We start from the raw sequence: 25,492 nt of genomic DNA on the forward strand, positions 1-25,492 counted from the left end.
CTAGGTGGTTTATCTTTGTTGGGATATTTTATATTTTTAATGACAAATTTGGTATTTATTGTAGAACGTGTAGAAAACAAGTAAAATCTAAAAATTGCTTATATTCTTGCCATCTGGATATAATCACTACTAATATTTTGGTATGTAAGCCGTAAGATATTTTAATTAGAAAATCAGGAATATTAATTGCCAATAGGCATTGAGACTGAGGACATCTTCAAAAGCATATGTTGTATTCTATATACACAGAATTGTATTGGTTCGGTCTCATCTACTTAAGTATTCTTATTCTGTTAGTCCAATAATTAATAGACATAAAAATTGTTATGATTGTAAATATTTGAATTAGAGAAAATCCACAAGAAATTTAAAGAGTAAAGAAAAACTATCAGAAAATACTCCTCCAATATTTGATGAATTTTTTTCTTCTTAAGGGAATATTCAGCCAAGAGAATTGAAAATGCTAAAGCACCTAAACACTGAATTGTTAAGGACATGTTGATAATTTGTTTTCAGTTCTACTTTAAATGTTTTTCTTTGTGGGTACACATAAGCTCCCTCAAATTTGAACCTGAAAAAATATTTAACCAAACTATTTAATTCTGCATCTTGTTAAGTTTATAGAAGAAAATATTTTAATTAAAAGACCATGTCTTTTCATTCTCCCCACTCTATTAATTAAAATTAGTACCCAGTTTAAGCAAATGGGCTTTTGGGTGAGATAGTCCTGAATTTGAATCCTAGTTCTCTCACTTTTAGACTAGATGTGTGATACTGGATTGGATGTTACTTATCTCACTGAGTCTTTCTTTACATGCAAAATGGAGACAATAATACTTGCTTTACAAAATCGTAAAGACAAATTTTAATATATGCAAAGTCTCTGACCCCTTTGAGGTATACGTAGTTCTTTTTTTCCCCTTCTCGCTGTTATGAAGGTTAAATTCCTGACACAAGGTTAGGCTGCTAGGATTGGATGGGTGGCTCCTCTGATACAGGTTGGGGGAAGAGAGAGAGAAAATGGGGCAGTGTTTGAAGACTCCAGTCAAGGGAGCCAGTGCTGTGGCGTGGGATGGGATGGCAGCAGGAGTGAGTGGAGGAAGCCGACGGGGTTACGCCTGACTCGGCCTCCCCTTTGCTCTTATTGCTGCCCAGGACAGATCAGTTTGTGGCAATGTGGGCTTGGTGGGACAAGGAGCAAAACTCCAGGTAGAGAGGCATTGGGTACTCTGACTTGAGTTTCTGTGCATACCAGGTTTCAAGGTTGGGTAGTTTAGGTGTAACTATCTCTGTCTCCATGTTTTTCAGAATTGAGGTTTTTATTGTTTCTTTGGTTTTATAGTTATCAGTGTGAAAGCTCCTTAGTATAAATGATAGTTTCATTGTATGTGCAGTTTTAAGAATAAGGAAGATAAGCATTTTTAAACCTGAAAAAGGTTCCAAAATCAAATGTTTATTATGACAGATGTTTTTTCTTTTTTACTCAGTTTTGGTTTCTCCAAACCATGTCCTGCTTTTTTGTTTTTGGCTATTCAAGTTTTGATTTCATTTATTTCTAGCCTCAAATTCGGGGCATCTGTTAAGATAGTAATTTCTGCCCTTGTTGCTTGTTGTCATGTGGTTACAAATAAAACATTCAATCTGTTTGAGGAAATTATATATCTATTTGAGATAGGAATTTTATGCAAACACAAATACACACATGAAATATGAACTGTATGACCGGGATCCTATTTGTTTCTTCTTGATGTCCTAAATTGCTTAGTCTGATAAAAAGACCGCTCTAGGTATTTAACAAATGGTGAATGGAAAATCTGGAGAATAGTAAGCAACTATACCTCTATTAAGTCTTTTTAGATAAAAAACAAGATGCATGTTAACATCTGTCTATGTATCTATGTATCTCTCTCTCTCTCTCTCTCTCTCTGTCTCTGTCTCTCTCTCTCACCCATTTTAGTTCCTGTTCAAGTCAGCCATGTGTAAGCTAAACTAACACATGTGTAACAATAACTGGAAATAGGAGGTTGCTATTTAAGTACATTTTCTGTGCTACTGTCTTCACAATTCAGAGAAGGCAAGCTCTACCTTTCAATAATAAAGCATCTTCACATGTCAGCAAAAATGTATATTTAATGAAAGTACTATTTGAAAATAAGTATTAAATAAGGTTAAGTCCCCAGGCGTGAAAAGTGTGTTTTTGTCTATGCTCAATGTTTTCTCCATATAAGTATACTTCCACATCTGGTTTAAAACACATACACGCACACACAAAACCAAGACTTCCTCTGTCAGAGAGCACCTATTGACTATCTAGTGAAATATCACATAGGAGTTCACAAGGTTGTCTTTTGGGCATTTTTTTTTTAAACGTGAACTTTGACTTAGGGAGTAAATTTAATAAGAGGACAGAAAGCAATGTGGCATATTAGAAAAGCACGCACTTAGGAGACAAAATTCTCTTAGCCAAATGGATGATCTTGGCTAAGTTACCCAACCTTACAAAGCCTAAGATTCCTTATGTATAAAGTGGGGAAACAGTATCTACCTTACAGTACGTTTGGGAGGATTACATGTGATAATGAATATTGAAATGCCTAGCATGTAATGGTTGGCCAATAAATATTGGCATCTACTTTTTTTCTTCAGTTCCCCTATTCCAGGCTTTCATGCCACCTCTTGGCTTTATATCCTGCCTTCTGATTGTTTCCCAAGATTTATTAATTTCTTTTGTATTTCTACAATTCAGTATCTTCTCATCTTCTGGACATTTTTCTGTTCTATCTGAAGATAAGCTGAGGAACCAGATAAGTTTAGTGTTAGGTATTCACACAAAAGTTTTAAAGTTGATTAGCATATCCTTCTATATATTTCCCATACTTTTTTCAAAAAGATTTTTATTCACTTTGTAAACCACTGTGAATATATGCTTATAGTGCTATATGTAGTTTTAACCTTGTCATTTAAACAAATCTATTTGAAATGGTTTAATTAATACTGAGTAGAATTTCAGCATGGTAATTATAATATTGTTTTTTGATGGAGAGATAATAGATACAGATAAAATATAATATATATAGTTTAATTTTGATGTCTAATATATTGAATGGTTACTCTTTCCTCTTTAGTTAAATTAGTTTAAAAAGTGTTTTTATTCTAGGTGCCAAGGATCTGGCAATAAACAAAACTGAGTCTTTTGCCTTTGAAAGCTCACTTTCTAAAGTGAAAAAAATGTTTTCATACATAAAATTTTTTATAATGCATTTTCTTACTTTGCTCATACATAGTATATATTATACATCAAGGAGTTTTTATTGTAATAGAATGTTATGTTTTAGGGGAATAGTTGAAGCTGTAGCTCAAATATTTGTTTTTCAAGATTAATTTCAAATGCAAAGTTTCAAATCCCAAAATTTTTAGATTAAATATTGATTGCATTAAATTTGCCACATTCCACAAAGTTACTGTTTTATTTATTATGACTTACTTATTGTATATAGAATATATTCATTTTGGGGGTATAACATCGACTTGCAGGTTCAAAGTATTTTTCATTAATTTAGTAAATATTGTTTGAGGACCTCCTCTACTTCTCTAAGTTCTGCCTTATACCAACCTGGCTCAAGAATTTAAACTCAGATCCCAAGCCCAATCTATTTCCTTTTCTTCATGCCGTGTATTCAGAGGTAGGGGCCAGAACTGTGGAGGTGAATAGGTTGGTCAAGCGAATGAGGATTTGTTTGGATTTAGTAACTAGGAAGAGGTCATTAGCGACCTTGGAAAGAATTTCTTTAAAATATATTTAGGAGAAGAAACAGTTATTTCAGGGGGCTAAGGAAACACAGAATAATAAGGAAATTGAAGTATTAGATATAGATGATTCTTCGTATTTTGGTAGTAAGTAGAAGGAGGATTCATGCAAGGACTTGAAAGTATAGCAGCAACTAGGGGCTAAACTTCAAAATAAGGGGTATGTGAGGGTTATAAGAGAGAGAGCAAGGAGTTGGGGATCAAGTGATTTAAATACATGAAGAGAGGGGAGATAATTGAAACCATAATGTCCCGGAGGAACCAAAGAAGATAGTTATTAGGATATAAGTAAAAGGGAATTGGGCTTACCAGAGTACAGAGAAAACTTTTCAGTCTATACAAGAGGAAGAGATGAGAATGAATGAAAATAAAAGTATTTTAAGGTGGAGAAATGGGATGGTTATGGTCACTCCCAAAAGGTAGCCTTTAATTTTCTCATACAGTCGAAGGTAAGGTCATTTGCTGAATGGAATAGGTGAGAGGGAGATGGGAACTGGGGAAAACGTTCTGCCATGGAAACATACTTAGAAATCAGCGATTTTGCAGCAGTAACACCCCAGTTGAAGTTAATGTGGATTTTATAGTGATCGATAATATCCTATTGTTCTATACCAGGAGTTGGCGAACTACAATCCAAGGGCCACATGTAGCCCATGTAGCCTGTGAGCTACCATAAGAATGGTTTTTATATTCATAAAGGGTTTAAAAAGATAAGCAAACAAAGAAGAATATGTGACAGAGACTACATGATGTGGCCTTCAAAACCTAAAATGTTTGCTATCTGGCCCCTTACAGAAAAAGATTGCTGACCCTTGTTCTGTAGCTCAGGATGAGAGAAAACAAATGCTAGTGTGATTTAGAGGTGGGAGCTGACATGCTGGACATGATCAAAGATGAAAGGGCGATAAAGTAAGGGATACTTACTTGGTGTTGGTGGAGATGGACAGTTGGGTGCAGATTGATAGGGAATAAAGTAAAGCCAGAAGAAAGCCAATGGATTGGATTGAAATGAAATGGAGAAGATTTATGGCTACATCTCATAATGAGAATAAAAAGCATGGTCAGTTGGTATGAAGCAAAGATGACAGGTAAAGAAGTTGGAGGTAGAGAAAAGGGGCACATTTGGTTATCTTGCAGATAAAAGAGTTCCAGAAATTGCTAAGTATAACTATTTCAGTGAGGAGATGAAATCTCCACAGATGAGGTCAGGATGATGAAGTATCAGAAGTACGATAGTTAAATTCCTGAAGATGGTAATGGGGAGACTGTGTAAGAAGAAATAATGTGAATTAGGTTACTGGAGTTATTGAAGAAAGTGGAAGTGAGCATGGAGAATGAGGTAGATGATGGTAAAGAAGTAAGAAGAGACTAGTGTAAGTAGGTGAATTACTGTAAGTAAGGGGGGAAAATGAGGGTGGCAGTTAACTGGTCCTCCACTTGTCCTGGCAGCTGAGAGAAGTCTGTTCCCTCCTCTTGGCTTGGTAAGTGATAGAAGGTAGATAAAAAGGCTGCAGGGAAGGTGTATTCTCTATGGGAAGTCAGATTTGCACATAGTCTTTGAGTATGGGAGGAGCAAAGTTGTAGATTTGTTTCAAGTTGTAAAATGAAGCCCTCAAAATAAAAGTAGTTGATTTTTGTGTGTGATTCTACGCTTGTAATTTTTTATTGTACTTTCACAAGAAAAAAATGTAAGAAGAATCCATTAAATGTTAACGGAAATGCTGTTTTTTTTTAAAATTAGTTTCAGGTGTACAAAACAATGTAATAGTTAGACATTTGTCATTTATATCCCTCACACAGTGATAACCCCCCTTCCCCCATCTGCTGCCCCTCTGACATGGCATACAGCCATTACATTTCTATAAAGAAAAGTAGTTGATTTTTGCATAGATGTATAAATGTATTACATACAGTTCTTCCTGTAAAGAATTTTTATTTGACATTAGTACTTCTTACTATGTATAAAGTTCATTTTTTCAATGAAATTATTAAGGGATTAATACTAAAGATATCTCTCTTGACTGTGAACATGAAGTAACCTAGCAGGTAACCTTCATTTGAAATATTTAAACTGTCTGAATTGGGCTACTAAGTAACTAGTAGATACTAATCACTTGGGCATGGTCGTGGTCCTTACACGACAACATTAATGTAGAGTCAATATTGTAGTATATGAAGCTCTGTTATTAGACATACATATAAGGACATAATATGCCTTAGCCATTAAAAATCCAGTGCAGGAGATTTCCGTCTCCTCTGAAAAATGAAGCAGGAGCAGTCGGTAGCTGCTTTTTATGTTTTTCTATATTGATGGGCAAAGTGATTCCTGCATATGATATAATTGGTCAGCATTTTTCTAGAGGAAAAACTCTTTTCTGTGCTAAGGACTAAAAATAGAAGCAGACAAAAGGTAAATTGCTAGAAATTTTTACGGTGCTAACTTTGAAGTTACTGGCTCCTCTTGTAAAAAGCCTCTTTATTTTTTCTGGAGAATTAGATTATTTTCTGATAATCAGAAATCTTAAATACCTAAAACTTCATTTTAAATAATACCTTTATTTTAAGTGGTTTTCAGTGAATAGCTTTTGGAATGTTTTTAAAGATTGAGTTAAATTTCTTTTCAGTCATAAGAAGACAATACCTTAATTGTGTCACTTACTTTATTTTTATTTTTGTATTGTGTGTTTTTTTCCTCAGTTCCCATTACAAAGAATATAGCCAAAACACAGTCGTCTACTTCCAAAGAGACCGAGCCCATTAAAAAGAATATAGCCAAAACACAGTCGTCTTCTTCCAAAGAGACCCAGCCCATTACAAAGAATATAGCCAAAACACAGTCGACTTCTTCCAAAGAGACCCAGCCCATTACAAAGAATATAGCCAAAACACAGTCTTCTTCTTCTAAAGTGACCCAGCAGTCAATGCAATCTTCACAGAAAACTGCTGTAGCATTACCTACACAGCAGACCAAGAAATCAGGTCGGACTAAACCACCCGCACGTACTTCAGTCCCCAGGAAGGGAATTTCTGTTAAAAATCCCACAGCAAAGAAAAAAGGCACAAACACAAGAAGAAAGGTTAGTTGTATCTCCTACTAATTTGTATTATAGGTCTCTGTAGTGCCTTATTATTTATAACATACAGTTTAGGATTTACTAAGAGTATGATGAGGCCCTTCAGGAATGTAGCAAGAGTATGTATATAAGGCTCTTTAAGGCTTACATAGCTATCAAGTTTGGTATTTCTTTTCTTGGGTAAACTTAAAACTTTGAATAGTGTTCGACCTCTTCAAAACCACATTAAAAGTACTGCATGGGTATATTTATGTTCAGGCCAGTTTATTTAAAACTCAGTAAACTTTTAAAAAAAAGCAGTATGGAGTAGATTTTACTGTACATAAATTATACCTTAGTAAACTGGGGGGATGCGAATCAGTGTGATAAATTCAATGATTCTAGAGTCACATCCTATTTAACTGACTCCTCCAAAGAAAAAAATTCTTAAAACCTGAAAATAATAGAAAAAGCAGCTACCTGAAGACACTGGAGAGTAAATGGAAACAGACTCTGGTCGGGGCAAGCACACACAGGAGGAGGGGTGTTATACAGAATTCACTATAAATATAAAGACATAGAATCTTCCTAGATCTATTAGAACTGAATTAAATTTCAGTAGTATTATCTTAAACATTTCTGAGTTCAGCCATTTGATACCAATAGGTATAACATTTCTGTTTCAACTTACCGTGTTTCCCCAAAAATAAGACCGGGTCTTACATTAATTTTTGCTCAAAAGACGCATTAGGGCCTATGTTCAGAGGATGTCATCCTGAAAAATCATGCTAGGGCTTATTTTCTGGTTAGGTCTTATTTTTGGGGAAACATGGTAGCCGTATGGATCAAAATGACAATACCATTTTGACTTAATACTTACATTAATGCGGATATTTTTATTTTAAAAATCTATAAATTAAAACCAAAAGTCAATAAAACTGAATATATATCTCTTATATAAAATCAAAAAGCTTGAAAAAATCAAATAAGCAGATTATTTTAATGTAAATCATTCGCAGATGAAAATTTTCAAATTAAAAATAAATTACATAAAATTAAGAAAAGTTAATGAAATTTAAAGGGAAACAATATTTTAAATGCATTTTAAAAATTAAAATGTATCAAAAATGTCATGATTCATGTGTTTAATACATATTTTCCAGCTGCTGAAAAAGTCTTTGTGATTTGTTGGTATAATGATGAAAATAGAAGATAACTCCAAAATATTTTTTTAATTCCTTTATTTTCAAATTATTCCAATATTAATTTGACAATTTTGAAGAGATCTTTTTGAAAATATTGTTTATATGGTGTTCAGGATGGGCAAAGGACAAAATACTGTAATTTTTTGGATAATAAGCTATTTTGTTTCAAAGAAAGTATTTCAATTCACCTTCATCTTCTCCAGCTTCATTATTTCATCGTGAAAGGATGCAGACTCTCAGGCAGTCACCTGAGGGTCTGTTTCAGTACTGCCACGTGGTAGTTTAGTTTAAAAGTCTTTGAACTAGAATAAGAATTATTCTTGTAATAGCCTCTTTCCTTTGTCAACTGTTTTCTCCCCCCACCAAAGGATTCTAGAGGTATGGAAGCATATTTTCCAAATATAGATGTACCTTTATCATGTTAATGCAAATACACTATTTTGGTATGTCATAAGTCAAAGGATTCACATTTCAGATTTTTAAAATACTGAAAGAACAAGAAATATCAACACAATAATTGCGATTAAATACTTAAAAATTAACATGATTTAAAAATGCTGTGAACCCAAATGACAGTTATTAATTTAAACAAATGAAGAAAAATTCAACAACGTTGAATGTTATCCTATTTTTTCCTCCTTTGTCCCTGCCTATTAAATATCCTGTGTTATTAAAAAAAAAAACAAAAACAAAAAAACAGATGTTTCTTTAGCAGTGTGAAAAAAAACTTGTCTTATAGGGAACCTCAAAAAATAAAACAAGTTACAGAGTGAACTATTTTGGCTGAAATGTGACCAGTTAGAGCACTGGGAATCATAGCCTCTTGGTCTCTTCCTCTCCCACCTGATCAGGTCATGGAGCACTCTGAGGAGCACAATTTGGAAAGTACTAAGTTTGTGAAAAACTCCCACGGCTTTTCAACCCTGAGGACTTCTGACAACTGATCATTTGTGAACCATTGATGCCGATAATTTTCTTACCTCCTTATGTAGCATTTTTTTAAAGGATACTGTATACTTTGTTTGTTTAAGTGGTTGGTTGTTTTTTTACAGGAAAAATGTATTCCTGTTGTGTGTTCTACTTCTTCAGTTTCTGTAAAGATGCTGATGAGAGGCCGTGGTGTTCCATATAAGGATCCCTGTCCTGGCTCACCTAAAATAATGTCTACAGGTAAACTAGTATTTTTAAAAGAGTATAAAATTACTAATCTTTTATTCGGTATTATTTTCCGTGTCTGAACTCCTGGGCATAAGAGGAAAAAGATGATGATAAACATTTCCTTTAGCATTTTTCATATTAAAAATATTTTGAAATTCTCGCTGTTTATTTTGATGTTAAGGAAAAACGGTCTAAATACATGAGTCACTTGAAAATTCAATACCCTTAAAGTTTTTTATCCATCTTTGTAAGATTTATAAAATTTACATCATTAAATCTATTCTTGTTTTCCCCTCTCATTTCACAATTTGTATTTTTTGTCTTATATGTATTTTTAAAGCTACCTCAAACCTTTTTTGAATGCCTTTAAAAATCTTGATGGATCGTTGCGTGTCAAGGGTCATGATGACTTGAAATTGTTCTCTATGCCAAGAGTACGAAATGACAGAGACCCAGACTAATCAGTTCCTTTTTATTTGTCATCTGCACATTTTCTTATTCCTGTCCTATTTTTAAAAGCGTGTTTTATTGCTTTATCTCCTAGATCCTTAATTTCCTCCCTTACACTCTTCTGTTCCCTGGGCTTTTTACCCCAATTTGTCTTTCCTGACTAAAAAGAAATTAAATTTTAATTTTTTGATATATAAATCATTTAAAAAAATGATTATTGTAACATAACTCATTTTGTCAGTTATTTCTGATTTTTAGTCCGTTAGTAGGAGAGACTAGTTAAATAAGTATAATGCAAATGAGATAAAACATTGAAATCCTTCTTTAGCTTCATTTGTGTTCATTAGAACTTTGTCCATGTCATCAGCACCACAGGTGAAGTTTTTTATAGCTGTTTCATTTCTGTAACAGTCCAACAGTCCATTCTTCCTCTGGCTATTGCCACAAAATTGAATTGCATATTTCAACATCATGAAAGTGAAGTTAATGGGTTTTTATTGGGCTGAATATATGAAAATTTATATATGAAAATTTTCCGATGTAGGTTAAGTAATGAGAAATAGATAAAAATAATGTACTTCTTGATTTAGGGAGACAGTATATTTTTACATGTGGTAATGTACCTTCGTATTACATTATATGTTGATTTGTATTTGTTGATCCTCAGTGAAGAAAAACTATGGAAACTTGACACTTGTGTGATTATAGATGATTTGCTTCTAAATCATATGCTTTTATTATACTAAAGAAAGCATTTATATTTAAATTTTCTTCAATGAAACTTGGCATGTATATAAAGAACATTTTTATTAAAGTTAATGAAAATTTCTCTAGGTCATTAGAATTTACTGTGACATACGTCTTAAGTTATTTGGTTACATTAGACAATATAATGAAGGTACAATATTGGTGATCTAAAATAAATTCAGTTCAAAAAGGAGTGTATTAACATGATCAGTTTTGAAAGAAAATTCCTACACTGTTTGCACAGTTAAAAGATAAAAATATTTACCTTTATGTCATTTTATATAATGTGGGAATGTGTGAATTGTTTTGTGATGCTACTAAAACTTCTCCAGTTTTTTTATTAGTTTCAGGTGTACAAAACAGTGTAATAGTTAGACATTTACAGCCCTCACACAGTGATACCCCTCCCAGTCTACTACCCCTCTGACATCGTATATAGCTGTTACAGTTCCATTGACTCTATTCCCTACACTGTACTCCACATTCCCTGACTGCCTGTCTATCTACCTACCTACCTACCTACCCAATGCCCACCCACCTACCTACCTATCTATCTAATTGTAGTTGACATTCAATATTATATAGTTTTTATTATAATCAGTTTGGGCAAAATTCTACAAAATTGAACCAAGTATTTGGATTATTTCTAGGTTTAATATCTTTACACAGATGTAAAGTATAATTACATACATATTTTTAGGTAGAAGAAATGATCATTCATGTTACTATATTTAGGTTCTCTTTGAGTGAAGTGTGGCTAGTGGGATATAGTAATTAATTATGTAGTGTTATGTTCCTTTTAACCAATTTCATCGTTTGTTACTTCTGTATACACACTTTTTTCTCAAGTCTGTGTTTATATAAATAAACATGGAAATGTTGGCCCTTACCTGGATCAGAAGAAAATCCAGCAGCTGCCTGACCATTACGGCCCTGGCCCGGTGAATGTGGTGCTCCGGCGCATTGTGCAGGCCTGTATGGATTGTGCCATTGAAAGTAAGACAGTTTTTGGATTTCTTAAGCCAGATGATCGTGGAGGAGAAGTGATAACTGGTATGCTCAACTAATCAATCCTTCATTCAGCTTTTTTTCCAAATTTGATTTCAGGTTTTGAGAAGACAAGCATTTTGTAGTTATATAGATTATTTTATAATATTTCTATTAACCATTTATAATATTGGCATATTTATTATATTGATAGAATATTTATTAGTTATATAAGTTTATAGACTTAACCGTTATGGAAAGTTGAACTTTCAAAATAGGCAATATCGGAGTAATACTGTAAATTGAGGTAAAAGCTACAGATTTTTTTCCTTTTACATGCTATATTAAGCTCACTGCAGACAAAGTACCTTGGTTGATAATGTATTTTTAATTTTTTTAGAAAACAGACTGATCAATAAGCTCTGAATAAAAATGTGACTCAAGAAGTGATTAAGAGATAATTATACAGTTTCATGATTATGTGATAAGATACTACTACTTTGGTACCCATGCAATGTTTGGAATAGTAGATAGTGTTGTTATAGATCAGTGGGTTTCTCTTGTTTCCTTTATGAATATTTTTAAATGAGAATACTTTTACAAACACAGGCTGTTGTGTTTTAATGAAAGAAACTTTTTTTTTTTAATTTTTATTGGGGAAAAGTGTGTTTTTTCCAGGACCCATCAGCTCCCAAGTCAAGTCATTGTTTTCAATCTAGTTGGGGAGGGAGCAGCTCACTGGCCCATGTGGGAATCGAACCAGCGACCTTGGTGTTATGAACTCTGTGCTCTGACCACCTGAGCCACCAGGCCAGCCCCAAAAGGAACTTTTATAATTTAAGATTATTCCTTTATAAATAACAAAAAACACAAATTAGAGTTATATTACATTTCCTAAATTGATGGCTTTTTTGTTGATATTGTAGATCTCATTTTTGTATGATATAACTTACATCTTTTTGCTCCCAATAGCCTTCTTTGATGGAGAAACTCATTCTGTCAACCTCCCTCCAGTGAACAGTGCGTCATTTGCTCTTCGTTTTCTTGAGAAGTTGTGCCACACCATGGAATGTGATAACCTTTTGAGTAGCCAGCCTTTTAGTGCTTACAGAGGTAATACTCATAGTACTGCGGAGCATGATCAAAATAAGTCAGGTAAGAGAAAATACAAAATTTTATATTGTGCTTTTATTACATTCTATTACATTTCATATTAACTTGAGAATCTTGTGTAATTCAGAGTTTTTCCTTGTGTGCTCCTCAAAGTAAACATTTCAGCCACAATGATAATTAGACGTGTGTGTGTGTGTATATATATATATATGTATATATATACACACACACATATATAACATATAGTTGTTTTTGTTCATTCAAAGCAGGAAAGTAATTTCTTATATTTGTAATTGACTTCGGAATCAAAACAGAAAGCCATCTCATTGTGGTTTGATTTGCATGTTGTTGATTTGCATGTGGTTTCATTTGCATCTTTTCATGTGCTTATTGGCTATTTGTGTATCTTCTTTGGAGAGCTGTATTCAAACCTTCTGCCCATTTTTAACTGGGTTCTTTGTCTTTATTATATAGAAATATAATACATTTATATGTATCATATATTATATACTATATTGTATAGTTATTAGTTATACTTGTTGTATATAAATACAATACATAAAGAATTTTTTATATATTCTGGATAAAAGTTCCATATTAGATATATGGTTTGCATGTTTTCTCTCATTCTGTAGGTTATCTTTACACTTTCTCGATGGTGTCCTTTGAAGCACAAAGTATTTAATTTTGATGTAGTCAGATTTATCTATTTTTTCTTTTGTTTCTTGTACTTTTGGTGTCATATCTAAGAAAACATTGCTTTAATACAGGTTCACAAAGATTTACTCCTGTGTTTTCTCCTAAGAAGTTTATCATTTTAGCTGTTAAGTTTAGGTCATTGATCTATTTTGAATTAATTTTTGTTTTTGTTTTGGCACAACAGGTGTTTTACTTTGTACAGTTAGTTGAAGGTATCTTTAATTATATATGATTATAAACTATCAGTACAATCCCCTTATCCATGGTTTTAGTTACTCATGGTCAACTGTGGTCCGAAAATATTAAATGGAAAATTCCATAAATAAGTAATTTATAAGTTTTAAATTGTGCACCATTCTGAGTAGTGTGATGAAATCTCACTTTGTCCTGCCCAGGACATGAATCATCCCTTTGTCCAGCGTGACCACACTATGTTACCTGCCCACTAGTCACTTAGTAGCTGTCTCAGTTACCAGTTTCACTGTTGTGGTATCACAGTGCTTGTGTTCAAGTAGCCTAGCACTGTGTCATAATGCCTACGTCATCACCCCACTTCCTCTCATCATGTAGGCATTGTATCATCTCAGGTCATCACAAGAAGGGGTGAGTATAGTACGGCAAGATACTTTGAGAGACCACATTCACTTAACTTTTACTATAGTATATTGTAATTGTTCTATTTTATTTTCAGTTATTGTTGTTAATCTCTTACTATGCCTAATTTGTAAATTAAACTTTATCATAAGTAGGTATGTATAGGAAAATCATAGTATATAAAGGCTTTGGTACTTGCATGGTTTCAGGCATCTACTGGGGGTCTTGGAACGTATCTCCCATGGATAAGGGAGGACTGCTCTACTGCTTCGTGTGCTTTCTTTTTAACTTGAAGGAGTCCCTTTAGTATTTCCTTATAGGATAGCTACGTAAGTGAGGAATTCTTAGTTTTTATTCGTGGAGAATTTTTTTATTTTCTCCAGTTTTTAAAGGTTAGTTTTACTGAATATAGAATTCTTTGGGTTTTTCTTTGGTGGGGGGGGCGAAGGGGAACAGGACTTTATTGGGGAACAGCGTGTACTTCCAGGACTTTTTTCCAAGTCAATTTGTTGTCCTTTCAATCTTAGTTGTAGAGGGCGCAGCTCAGCTCCAGGTCCAGTTGCCGTTGCTAGTTGCAGGGGGCGCAGCCCACCATCCCTTGGGGGGAGTCGAGGAATTGAACCGGCAACCTTGGGGTTGAGAGGACACACTTCAACCAACTGAGCCATCCGGGAGCTCAGCGGCAGCTCAGTTCAAGGTGCCGTGTTCAATCTTAGTTGCAGGGAGCGCAGCCCACCATCCCTTGCGGGACTCGAACTGGCAACATTGTGGTTGAGAGCCCACTGGGCCATGTGGGAAGCACGGAGCTCTAACCGCCTGCCTTTTTTTGTTCTTTTTTTTTTTATTAGTTCCAGGTGCACAAGACAAAGTAATACTTAGATGTTTATCATTTCTTTCCCTCACACTGTGTGAACCCCCCTCCCCCCATCCACTATCCCTCTGACATCGCACAGCCATTACATTTCCACTGTCTCTATTCCTAATGCTGTACTCCGCTTCTTGTAAGTATATACATATGTGTATATATATATATATATATATATATATATATATATAAAATTATAGTTGGCATTCATTGTTGTTCAGCTTCAGCTTCAGGTGTACAGTGCAGTGATCAGGCATCTACATCATCCCTGAGGTGGTCTCCCAAATGGGACATGTGTCCATCAGATACCCTACAAAATCTTTACAACATTATTGATTACGTTCCCCAGATTAATTTTCAAAACCCCGTGGCCATTTTGTGGTCACCGAATGTTTTCTAATCCCCTCACCTTCCCCCTTCTCCTCACACCCCCGCCCATCTAGCAGGATATAGAATTCTTGATCAATCTTTTTGTTTCAGTGATTTAAATGTGTCATACCATTTACTTCTAGCCTCTGTAGTTTGTAGTCAGTTGCTAATCTTACTGAGGATGCGTCCTATGTGCTTTTCAAAGTCCCCTAATGTATTTGCTTTCTCTTGTTGATTTCAAGATTCTCTTTGTCTTTTGCTTTTGATAATTTGTGTTTTATCTAGGTGTGGATATCTTTGAGTTGGAGATTGTTGAGCTTTTTGGATATACAGATTAATGTTGTTTTTCATCAAATTTGGAAAGCTTTCAGCCATTATTTCTTCAACTACTCTGCCTGCCCCTTTCTCTCCTCTCCTGGGTCTCTCCCATTGTGTGTAGTTTGGTGTGCTTCATGGTGTTCCACAGTTCTCTGAAATCTGTTCATTTTTCCTTATTCTTTTTTTCTTTTTGTTCTTCAAACTATATAATCTCAATTGACCTTCTTTAAATTTGCTGATTCTTTCTTCTAGTTCAGATCTGCTGTTGGGCCCCTTCAATGAAGTGTTCATTCATTATTATACTTAAGTCCTGAATTTCTTTTTTGCTTCTTCTTTATTGCTTTATTGATGGTCTCTATTTGTGAGACATTGTTCTCATACTTCCTTTAGTTCTTTAGACATGCTTTTTTTTTAAGTTCTTTGAACATATATAAAATAGCTTATGTAAAGTCTATATTAGTAAGTCCAGTGTCTGGGCTTCTCAGAGGCAGTTTCTGTTGACTATTTTTTTCCTTGCGTACAACCATACTTTGCTGTACCTTTGCATGTCTCCTAATCTTTTTATTGAAAATTGGACATTTTTAAGTGACATAATGCAGCAACTCTGATAATCAGCTTCCCTCCCCATCCCTAGGGATTTTTGTTGTTACTGGTGCTGTTTGTTTGTTTAGTGACTTTCCTGGACTAATTTAATGACTTTTCCTGGGCTAATTTTGTCATGTGTGGCCACTGAAGTCTTCTCAGTTAGTTAGTGTCAGCTAATGATTGGACAGGGATTTCCTTAATGTCTGGACTGGTATGTCTCCCAGCCCTTGCCAAGGGGTTAGTACTCTCTCTCTCTCTCTCCCCACTCCCCCTCCCTCTCCCTCGTTCCCCTCCCTCCCCTCTCTCCTTCTCTCTCCCTCCCTGCCTCCCCTCCCTTTCCCTCCCTCCCCCTCCCTCCCCCTCCCTCCCCTTTCCTTCTCTCTCTCTCTCTCCCTCCCTCCCCCTCCCTCTCCATCCTGCCCCTCCCTCCCCCTCCATTTCCCTCCTTCCCCCTCTCCCTCCCCCCTCCCCTCTCCTTCTCCTCTCCCTCCCTCTCCCTCCCGCCCTCCTCGCCTCTTCTCATCCCGCCACCTCCCTCCCCCTCCCTTTCCCTCCTTCCCCCTCTCCCCCTCCCTCCCTCCTTCCCCCTCCCTCCCCCTCGCTCTCCCTCCCTCCCTCTCCCTCCCTCTCTTCCCTCTCCCTCTCCCCCCTCTCCCTCTCTCCCTCTCCTCTCCCTCTGTCTCTCTCTCTTATCTCTCTATGTTGGGACTTACCTAAACACTCCAGGAGGCAGTTTACAAGTCTGCTTTGTGTAGAGCCTCAAGGTCAGCAAGAAATGAAAACTTAGGACCTTCTCTGGACTTTCCTGAGCATGTGTGAGGCTTTCTAGATTCCCAGGAGTATCTCAGTGCTTTTCAAAATCCCGAATGTACATCTCATTCTCCAGTTTTTCCCTTTCAAGCTTTTTGGTCCACTTCTTGTCAGCCCCTACTTGTAGCACTGCTTTAGGCAGCTGCAATGTTAAACAATTGCCACTGGATTTTTTGTTTATTTGTTGTTGTTTTTTGACCAGTGCCTTGGAGATAGGGCTGTTCAGACAAAGTAGGCTCTGATTCAGGTCAAGTAAAATAAGCCCTGAGATGGGAGCGTTTCAGTTATTTGCAAGATTGGTCAAATAGTGACAGTTCTCTGGGGATGGGGCTTTTGGAGAGCTCCAAACCCATTGTGCCCCCTCCAGTGACTGCTACGCTACTGGTTTCATAGATACTATAGTTGTGAAGGTGTTGGTTTGCAAAGTTGCTGCAAAACTGGGGTGAAGGATGGTTTTTAGGAAGCTAAAATGCCATAAAATTTGCTGTTCTTTCTGAGATCCAGCCTTTTTTTTTTTAATAAACGCTTTTTGGATGGTTGTAATCCTTTAGTTAATGTCCACAGTTTTGAAAAAAGTTAATTTTGCCAGTATTTTCATTATTTTTATGAAGGAATGGATTTTCAGAAGTTCTTAGTCATCCTGGAAGTGCCTCTCTATCGTGACTTTAAATGATCTGGCTTTCTCTAGTTTATCTCGGCAGGAACAGTTCCATGCCTAAGCTTACTATTATCCCCAGAAGCAGAAATCAAGACATTTTGTTTGTGTCAGCCCCAGATGATAGACCATACACCAGCTTCATTAACTTTTTACACAGAAGCATTAGACTATTACCAGTAAAAGATAAGTACTTTTTCTGATCTTGCTAAGATTCTTAGGTAAAAAAATATCTACAGGAAACTATACTTTAGTATTCAAATTTTCTATATCATTAAATGAGTATGAAAAAGTCAATTTCTTTCTTAGAATTTAAATGTGTTAACTGTAGAAATATCTGTCATTTATTGGAATATGTTTTGCCTGTTGGTTTTATAATCCATGGTTTAAAATAAAATCACTGGTAAGAGCTCTCTTAGACTCGTTGGGGAATCAGTCAGTAACTGGATGCTAAAGGTTGCTCCTCAAATGACTTTGAGAGGCATGCCTGTCCCCAGCCGTTTTGGACCAGGTGAAGTTCAACTTTGGTACTTTCTCATTGCAACCTTTCTTCTCTCATGAGGTCTATTAGGCTTTTTAGATGTTCTATTATACTTATTTTTTCCCTTTAGTTGGTAGTTAAATCAAGATACTAATATTTAGAGTGTAATTGATAATTTGAGTTTCTTTACTTTCAGGATCATGCCTTAAAGAGGGTCCTTAGGTAGAAAATGCATTTGGGTTGAATGATAAATAAGAAGTAGAGTTGTTGTAAGGGTATAGCCCTAGGCCAGGATTGTTGCCTATACAATGGGGGTGTTCTTTTGTACCCTGTCTTCTTCTTACTACCCTTAATTCTTAACTTTCCTTTCTCATGGACCAATTTTCCCAGGCCTTTTTAGACATTATTATTGGTTGTCTCACTGCCTCCTGAAATATTTACAGATATTGTGATGGCCCTAAAATAATAAAGCCTAGACATAATGCTTAAAACTCCTGAATATGATGTCACTGAAATATTTAATAGGATGGAATGAACACGTTATTCATAAAAAAAATCAAATAATTGATAAATTGTTGATGAAATCATAGTAGGAATATGATTTAGAAACAAGTGTTTTATGCTGATATGAAAATGCTAGAGTATGTTAGTTATAACAGACACTTTTTTTGAAAACAGTAAAAGAAGACATAACAGAAAAACAAAGCACCAAACGATCTCCTCAGCAACCTCTACCTTATGTTGCTACTCTCTCTCCTAAGCTCCCCAAAACAAATGCCTCTCCAGGTAAATAGTATTTACACGTCCCTTTACAGGTAAATAGTATTTAACACGTCCCAGGAATTAGACAGAAAAGTCACTCTGTACCACTTATGTATGCTCTTGGGTGGTGGTGTGGAAATAGGGGGGTGTATTTGCTCAATCATTTTGGCAATTAGGCTAATACTTTGGCAGCTTTGTTGAGCACTTCATTCCCTTCAAAGGGGCACAGTTGTAGTTTCTCTTTAGATTAAAAACAAACAATTAGAGTAAATTTTTCCATTCAGCTTTGTACTGCTAAAAACTGCTAGAAAGAGAAATAGGGGGGAAAAAAGAAAGAGGAATAGAAAAACCTAGTACCTTTCTCCATGGAAAGTTTTAAGTGCCAAAGTAGTCAGCAGATGTTAGAAACCAACTGTGTAATCACATAACAAATAATTGTGAAGAATGTCATTTCTAAAAATGAGTGCTTTAGTGAGGTGGTCACAACCTTGGTGGCAAGACTTTTGCAAGAGATAGTTTCCCTGAGAAATATAGGTGATGTCATAGAATAAATTTGGATTTCAGGATAGTGTCCATTTCTACAAACGCCAAGAAGGGATGTTAGAGGTTTGTAGTTCAGTATAGCATGGCTTAAGTGAACTGTTGTTGCAGATGAGGAGATTTTTGACCTTTTTTTTTAAAATTTATTGGGGTGACAATTGTTAGTAAAATTACATAGATTTCAGGTGTACAGTTTTGTATTACATCATCTATAAATAATTTTTGACCTTTTAATAGCACTTGAACTGTAAGTCTATTGAAGATAATCGCCTTTGTCTTTTTACTTGTAGAACTGTCGTTTTCTCTGGGAGATAGCAAGCTCAGAGAGGAGGAGCTTCCTGAGATCCTGAGAATCACCACCAAGCCCAGAACATTTTTGAATCTTGACAGTACAGATACTGTAACTATGGTGGGAACCCCACGGTTAGAAGTAGCGGAAACTGAATCATCTACCCAGAGCAGTTTTCATGAAGTTGCATGGCAAATGGAGAGCGAAAATGAAGGTATATTTAAAAACAGTGATTCTAAACCAATGCATTTGTTTTTCCCCTTAAGGTTTCCATGTCTAATAACATCCCCTGAGATGGTATCCGCATTGGAGAAAATGCCAAATGAGGCGGTCAAGTCTTCCCCTTCACTTCACTATCAGGGCCAAGCCACTACAGCTGCTGAACTTTGCCTCTGTGTAGATTGCCTCTGCTTTTAGAGTGGAGGTATTTGCAGGGAATCTGAGGATAGCTATTTATTCCATAAAAGGGAAGTATACCCTGAGTTCTTAGTTATTTTCACAAAATATGAGCTTTTGAAGACAGGCCTTCTCAGTAGAAGATTCTAAAAGGTTGCCTCTAATGCTGAATATCTCACTTCCAAATGTATGTCTAACACTGCTATGCCAAAGTAGCCTGTGTTTGGGCTTGAGAAAGCTAGCTTCTGGTCTTCCTAGGATCCTAGTAGAACGACTAATAGTGATAACATCACTTACTAGTATTACTTAATAGTAATAAAAATTGTCATTTTCATCACTATCTGACATTATGTGCCCGGCACATGATGTTTTTACATACTCTATACATTACATCTTTACAACAATTCCTTGAGGTGTAGGTGCTGGTAAAAATTTTTAGGTGAAAAATCTGAAAAGTCACTTGACTTAAGGTGTCCCCCAGGTAGAAAGTAGCTGGGCCAGTACTTGAACCTAGGTACTCTGGCTCCAGGGCTGTACTCTTAACTGCTGTGCTGCTTGCATCTCTAGAGCATAGGTAAGCATTTCACTTGGAAACCGTCTAGAGGTGTCATTACTATTACTTTCTTTAAGATATTAGAACTGTTATTTGAAGCTGAGTCTACACCTGATTGCCGGTAATGTTCACACAACCTTCTGCCCTGCCCCATTACTTGAATGAAGCAAATTGTTGATATTCATTATAGAAAAGAAATCCAATAACATCGTTGGGGATAAAATCAAATCACTTTATTTCAGAAATATTTACTGATATCCTAATATACACAAGACAAAGACATGCAGGAGAAAAGCATGAGTGGACTTTGATTATTGTTTACAGAGTTTGTTTCATGTAATTATTTGAATAAGATGATGTTATTAATGTTTGCAACCATCTCTGATTGTTTTGAAGATAGGGGCCCAATTAAATTATTTTCCATAATAGATTAAAAATAGATGATCTTACAGTTCCATTTTTAATATAAAATTACAGTTTATACCAGAAATCATATCTTTACTTAGAATTTATCTGTAATAATCTATAAAACTAGTTATACATTATTTAAGACATAACTATATCAAATACTTATGACAGAAACCAGAAATACCACAGAAACATAATTTAGAGGTATGATTTACCTTGCCAGTAACTTTATGTTAAATTGAGTCTTTCTTGAGTTAAAGGAGAAGACTTTTCTGTCTAAATTGTTAGAATGCCTTAGGTAAGGCATGGTCTACACCATCATCGTTTTTTATTTCAGTTGATTCAGCCCAGTAGCTTTTCTTGGTAGATATAAGCAACATTTTTATCTCTGACAAGTGGAAGGAAGGATATATTTTAGTAAAGAGTTTTTGTTTCACATCAAAGTTGTGATACTGAAAAAGAAAAGAAAATTCTGAGCCACACACACAAACAATGGACCATTCTGTATTCTTTTATCTTCTATTAAAATGTCCCTAAAGTGCCAGAGCCCAGATGATAGGAAAGAAAAGATATACCTGTGTCTAATTCACACAAAAAAAACATCAAAATTGTGTGGACGGTCCTTGGTTAGAGACACAAATCTTCCTAGCGAATTATAAAACTCACTTCTGTTATCACACAGTAACTTAAGGGAGTCGAGTGCTCTGGTTGAGTAAATGAGGACTTGTCCAGACACAGCAGTTTTAGCACAACTTAGTGAACAGCACAGCTAAAACTTCTCGAGGTCTGAGCACTTAAATTGTTTCATGTCTCAGCTATTTCTTTTTTCAACATATAAACCTTCAACCAACATATCTATTATATGCAATTAAACTTGAAAGAGGTATTGAATATAATGTTAAAGTTACTTCTGACCTAGCTAAGCAGAAGATCTTGTTTTCGTCAAAAGTCAGATAAACATGTAAGCCTTGAGAGACAGGAATTTAAAGAGTAAGGTAATGCTGAAAATGTCCATATTGAATACATGGGAGCGATTCGGTAAAAGAATAATTTGGTTCTCAAAATAATGGAGTTACTGAAATTCATTGATTAAAGTGAAGAAATGTAAGCAGTTGTTAAACTAAATTTGGGACATCTCCATTGTATTTGGCTACTAAAATAAATGTAATCTAGACAAAGCAAGAGGAAAGAGAGAAATTCATTGAAATATTTAAAAAAGAGAGTAATAGGTTAGCTTAGATTGACCTAACTTAACCCAAGTAACAGATCTTTTACTGTATTTGCCTGTAGCCAAAGAGACCTCGGGTTGCTCAGTCTGTTTTATGATCTTTGAAGCTTTAAGATAACTTCTGAGGATTCTTTTGTTGTTCAGGGGAGATCAGATGGGATGCTCGTGGGTAGCCATCCTCACGTCATCTTTATCTAGGCTTTCACTGGATTTTACACGTGGAGTCCTGGGTCCTTGCCGGGATATTTAACAGATGGTTCCAGGAATGAAACCATTACTCCGTACTTAACATTTCTTTCAGGATAATGATCAGGTCAAGTATGATTTGTCTTTTTTCCCTCCAATAAAGCTTCAAATTATGTAGCTGTACCTGAACAAGGCTTGTATAAGGATCCTTCAACCTGGTCTGTGGATGAAGTGATAGAATTTATGAAACAAAAAGATCCTCAGATAGCAGGCCCCCACACCGACCTCTTCAGGCAACATGTAATGTATCTTTTGATCTGGTTTCCTGCCGTAATGCCTTTGAATGACCTCTGTGCAGCCCCTTCACTTGGATGCTGATGAGTGTGGAGGGTGTGTGGGGGGGACCCTGTTGACTGATTTTTTTCCATATGTGAGAAAGGTTACTTTGCCCAGGTTAGATCCTTAAGTGGTAGAGGCTGGACCTATGCTTTAAATGAGTCCCCGAGTACCTGAAATACTACAAGTCTTCAAGTTCTCAAGAGAAGATAATTCAGCATGGTCATTGTTAGGTGTCTTCTCCTTTGTAAGAACAGCTACAAGGATCCTCCTCCCCACCTGCTCCCTGCTCTGCCCTAGGACCTTCAGTAGGGGGCGGACCACAGGCTGTGACAGGGTGTCCTTGTTAGGATGCCCGATGAATCCAGCAACTGTAAGATTAAGTGCAGCTTAATTTTAAATGGAACTCATGAATACCAAATAATATGCTTCCATGACATAAATTGGTTAATTAAGGAAATAAAGAATTTTAGGAGGATGCCTTGTCTATTAATATGTTTATAGTCTATTCTAATACATATTTGTGACCAAATATCTGATGTATCCTTTTCAGTATTGTAAGAAAATTAGTGATTATTTTTAGCACTTAATTAGCTTCAGACACCTGATAACTTTCAGCATAACACTGTATAGCACATTTACAGTTTGTTGATGCTGACATACTCATAATTCCCAGCTTTTCTAAGAAAGTTAATGGCCATCTGAAATTCATTTCTACTGGTCATAGTTTTCTACCCTTTGTCATAGATAACGTAGTATTTTTTTTGACACATAGTATTTAAAATTAGATAGTTTGATGCTTGGGCCATTTTTGGGTTGAATTTCCTTTTTCCTAAAATTGGAAGTGAATTTAGAAATTACCAAATGATGTTTGACTACAAATTGTATTTTAAATAGTTTTCAGGAAATAAATGTGTATTCAGAGAATATGTGTCAAGAATACACAGCTGCTCTCTGTTTTACGTGTTTGTATATAAGTTTTGACGAAATACGAAAGCATTATTAATTGTAATTTCCTTCTCTCTGTAGGAAATTGATGGGAAGGCTCTGCTGCTTCTCAAAAGCGATGTTATGATGAAGTATCTGGGGCTGAAGTTGGGGCCGGCCTTAAAGTTATGTTACTATATTGACAGACTTAAAAAAGGAAAACACAATTAAAAAACGTATAATTTTAGATTAGATATAAATCTCAGTTGTCATGGTAACTTAATAATTTAAAAGTATTTTTATTCTCTTAGCAGTTTTAGTTTTCTAGACAGTTCCGAAAAAAATTTATTATATCCAGAATTGCAGAACTACGGTCTAGTCCAGTCTGCTTCTTTATAAACCATTTAACATGTTAATATTAGCATATTTACATTGGCAGTTTGTTCTCTATATCTTTTTATTATTTTATCATACAGTTGACAAATATACTTCATGTAGGAAACAGAAAAACACCTTTGATTTCAGTTAACGTTTATATATAAAACCAAAACAGCTAAATCCAAAGGGGAAAGTATCAGGGATTGACAAGTTGTCTAATGAATAATCTATGAGAAGCTTTCCTTAGAAGAGAATTTCAAGATGCAACTGCAGATGCTGTCTCTTTTTCAGACAGTGTATGTCTGTTAACTGCAGTGTTCTGTTCGTGTTCTGCCAGTTTCCAGAAAGGGAATGGCCATATAAATTGTTTTCCTTTTGTTAGTATTTCTCTGTATGTTGTATTTGTTCCTATTTAAAGGAAAAAAACAAGCTTATAAACTTTCATAAAGTGTTCTTACCAGTTTTTGATGATTCTTAAACAGTTATAGGATAGTTTTGTGCAGGAGATATTATACTACAAGGGTGGCTTGGATGGAGTCTGATTTTTTCCAGTAAAACACCTATTATTTTAAAACTACATATTTTTGCTAAATTTAGACATTTAGGCATTCATTTCTCACATCTCTATATAAAGAAACTTGTGCCCAAATTTTTAAAAGATATATATTTTGTTGTCTGCATTTATTCTTCATATTGATACTATACCATATTTATATATTCTATAGCTATAAGTATACAAACAAGTAAACTGTCCTTTTTGAATTTAATATGGCACTTTACACTGCCACAGAGGTAACGATAAACTATTTATATAGTTAGACGTTTTTATTCTGTAAAAAAATATATGCATCATTTGCTCTTACCAGTACCTCTCAGCTTAATCTTCAGGGGTTAAGAAACTGTGTCCATAGATTGGTTTCCACACAGGGAAGTTCTCTGTCCTATGCAGTGTTCTGAGTTAATTTGTTTAGTTCTGAGCCATTCTGCTACATTTTGGAGGATGATCATTTAGGGTTTTATTTTTAAAGTTAGAAATTTCAAGGGAAATGGTGCTATATGTTTATTGTTATTATTCTGTATAACTTTGGAGTCATGTTTATAAGCTATGAAACTGTGCTAAAAGTATTAGCCATTTGTTGTAAATGCCAATAAAATACACACCAGGGGCATGAATGTACATTTTCTTTTAAGAAAACCAAATGTACTTTATACAAGAATGAAACTATTTAAAGGATGGTTTCATCTACGTTATTGCTTTTTTGTTACCAGATAAAATTCTAATTTAAGTTTATTTAGTCTTCTCTCAAATTGTTTGTGTGAAGATGCTGTGCCCGGTTGAACAGTCCTCAGGTGTTTGTATAAATACTATGTTTTACGGTTGTCAGATTTTAAAATATAATAAAGTTAAATAACTGCAACAATTGGTGTCAAAGGTGCAGGTTTCATTTTGTTTGCTTTCACCGCGTTATTGATAAAGAAACACTCTAAAAAGTTCGTGGTTTTATATGTCCAAATACTTGAATTTTAACACTTCATTCTATTGGTAAACAGATTCCTAGGAGCAAAGGGCTGATCTCTTGCAGGGGCCTTAAA

At 35.2% G+C, this 25,492-nt stretch overlaps 1 protein-coding gene across 1 annotated transcript in view; it reads left to right on the forward strand.

Moving 5' to 3' along the window:
* SCML2 (Scm polycomb group protein like 2) overlaps positions 1 to 25,257 on the forward strand; it is a 66,606-nt gene extending 41,349 nt beyond the window's left edge. The window contains exons 9-16 of the mRNA XM_033102685.1: positions 6,505 to 6,884; positions 9,118 to 9,235; positions 11,270 to 11,473; positions 12,380 to 12,562; positions 18,575 to 18,682; positions 19,489 to 19,701; positions 22,422 to 22,558; positions 23,624 to 25,257. Of these exons, the coding sequence (XP_032958576.1) occupies positions 6,505 to 6,884; positions 9,118 to 9,235; positions 11,270 to 11,473; positions 12,380 to 12,562; positions 18,575 to 18,682; positions 19,489 to 19,701; positions 22,422 to 22,558; positions 23,624 to 23,752 (1,472 nt within the window). The 3' untranslated portion in view covers positions 23,753 to 25,257. The remainder of the gene's footprint in view (positions 1 to 6,504; positions 6,885 to 9,117; positions 9,236 to 11,269; positions 11,474 to 12,379; positions 12,563 to 18,574; positions 18,683 to 19,488; positions 19,702 to 22,421; positions 22,559 to 23,623) is intronic.
* The last annotated feature ends 235 nt before the right edge of the window (positions 25,258 to 25,492 follow it).

The sequence above is a fragment of the Rhinolophus ferrumequinum genome, chromosome X, assembly GCF_004115265.2.
Source record: "Rhinolophus ferrumequinum isolate MPI-CBG mRhiFer1 chromosome X, mRhiFer1_v1.p, whole genome shotgun sequence".
Lineage (NCBI taxonomy): Eukaryota > Metazoa > Chordata > Mammalia > Chiroptera > Rhinolophidae > Rhinolophus > Rhinolophus ferrumequinum.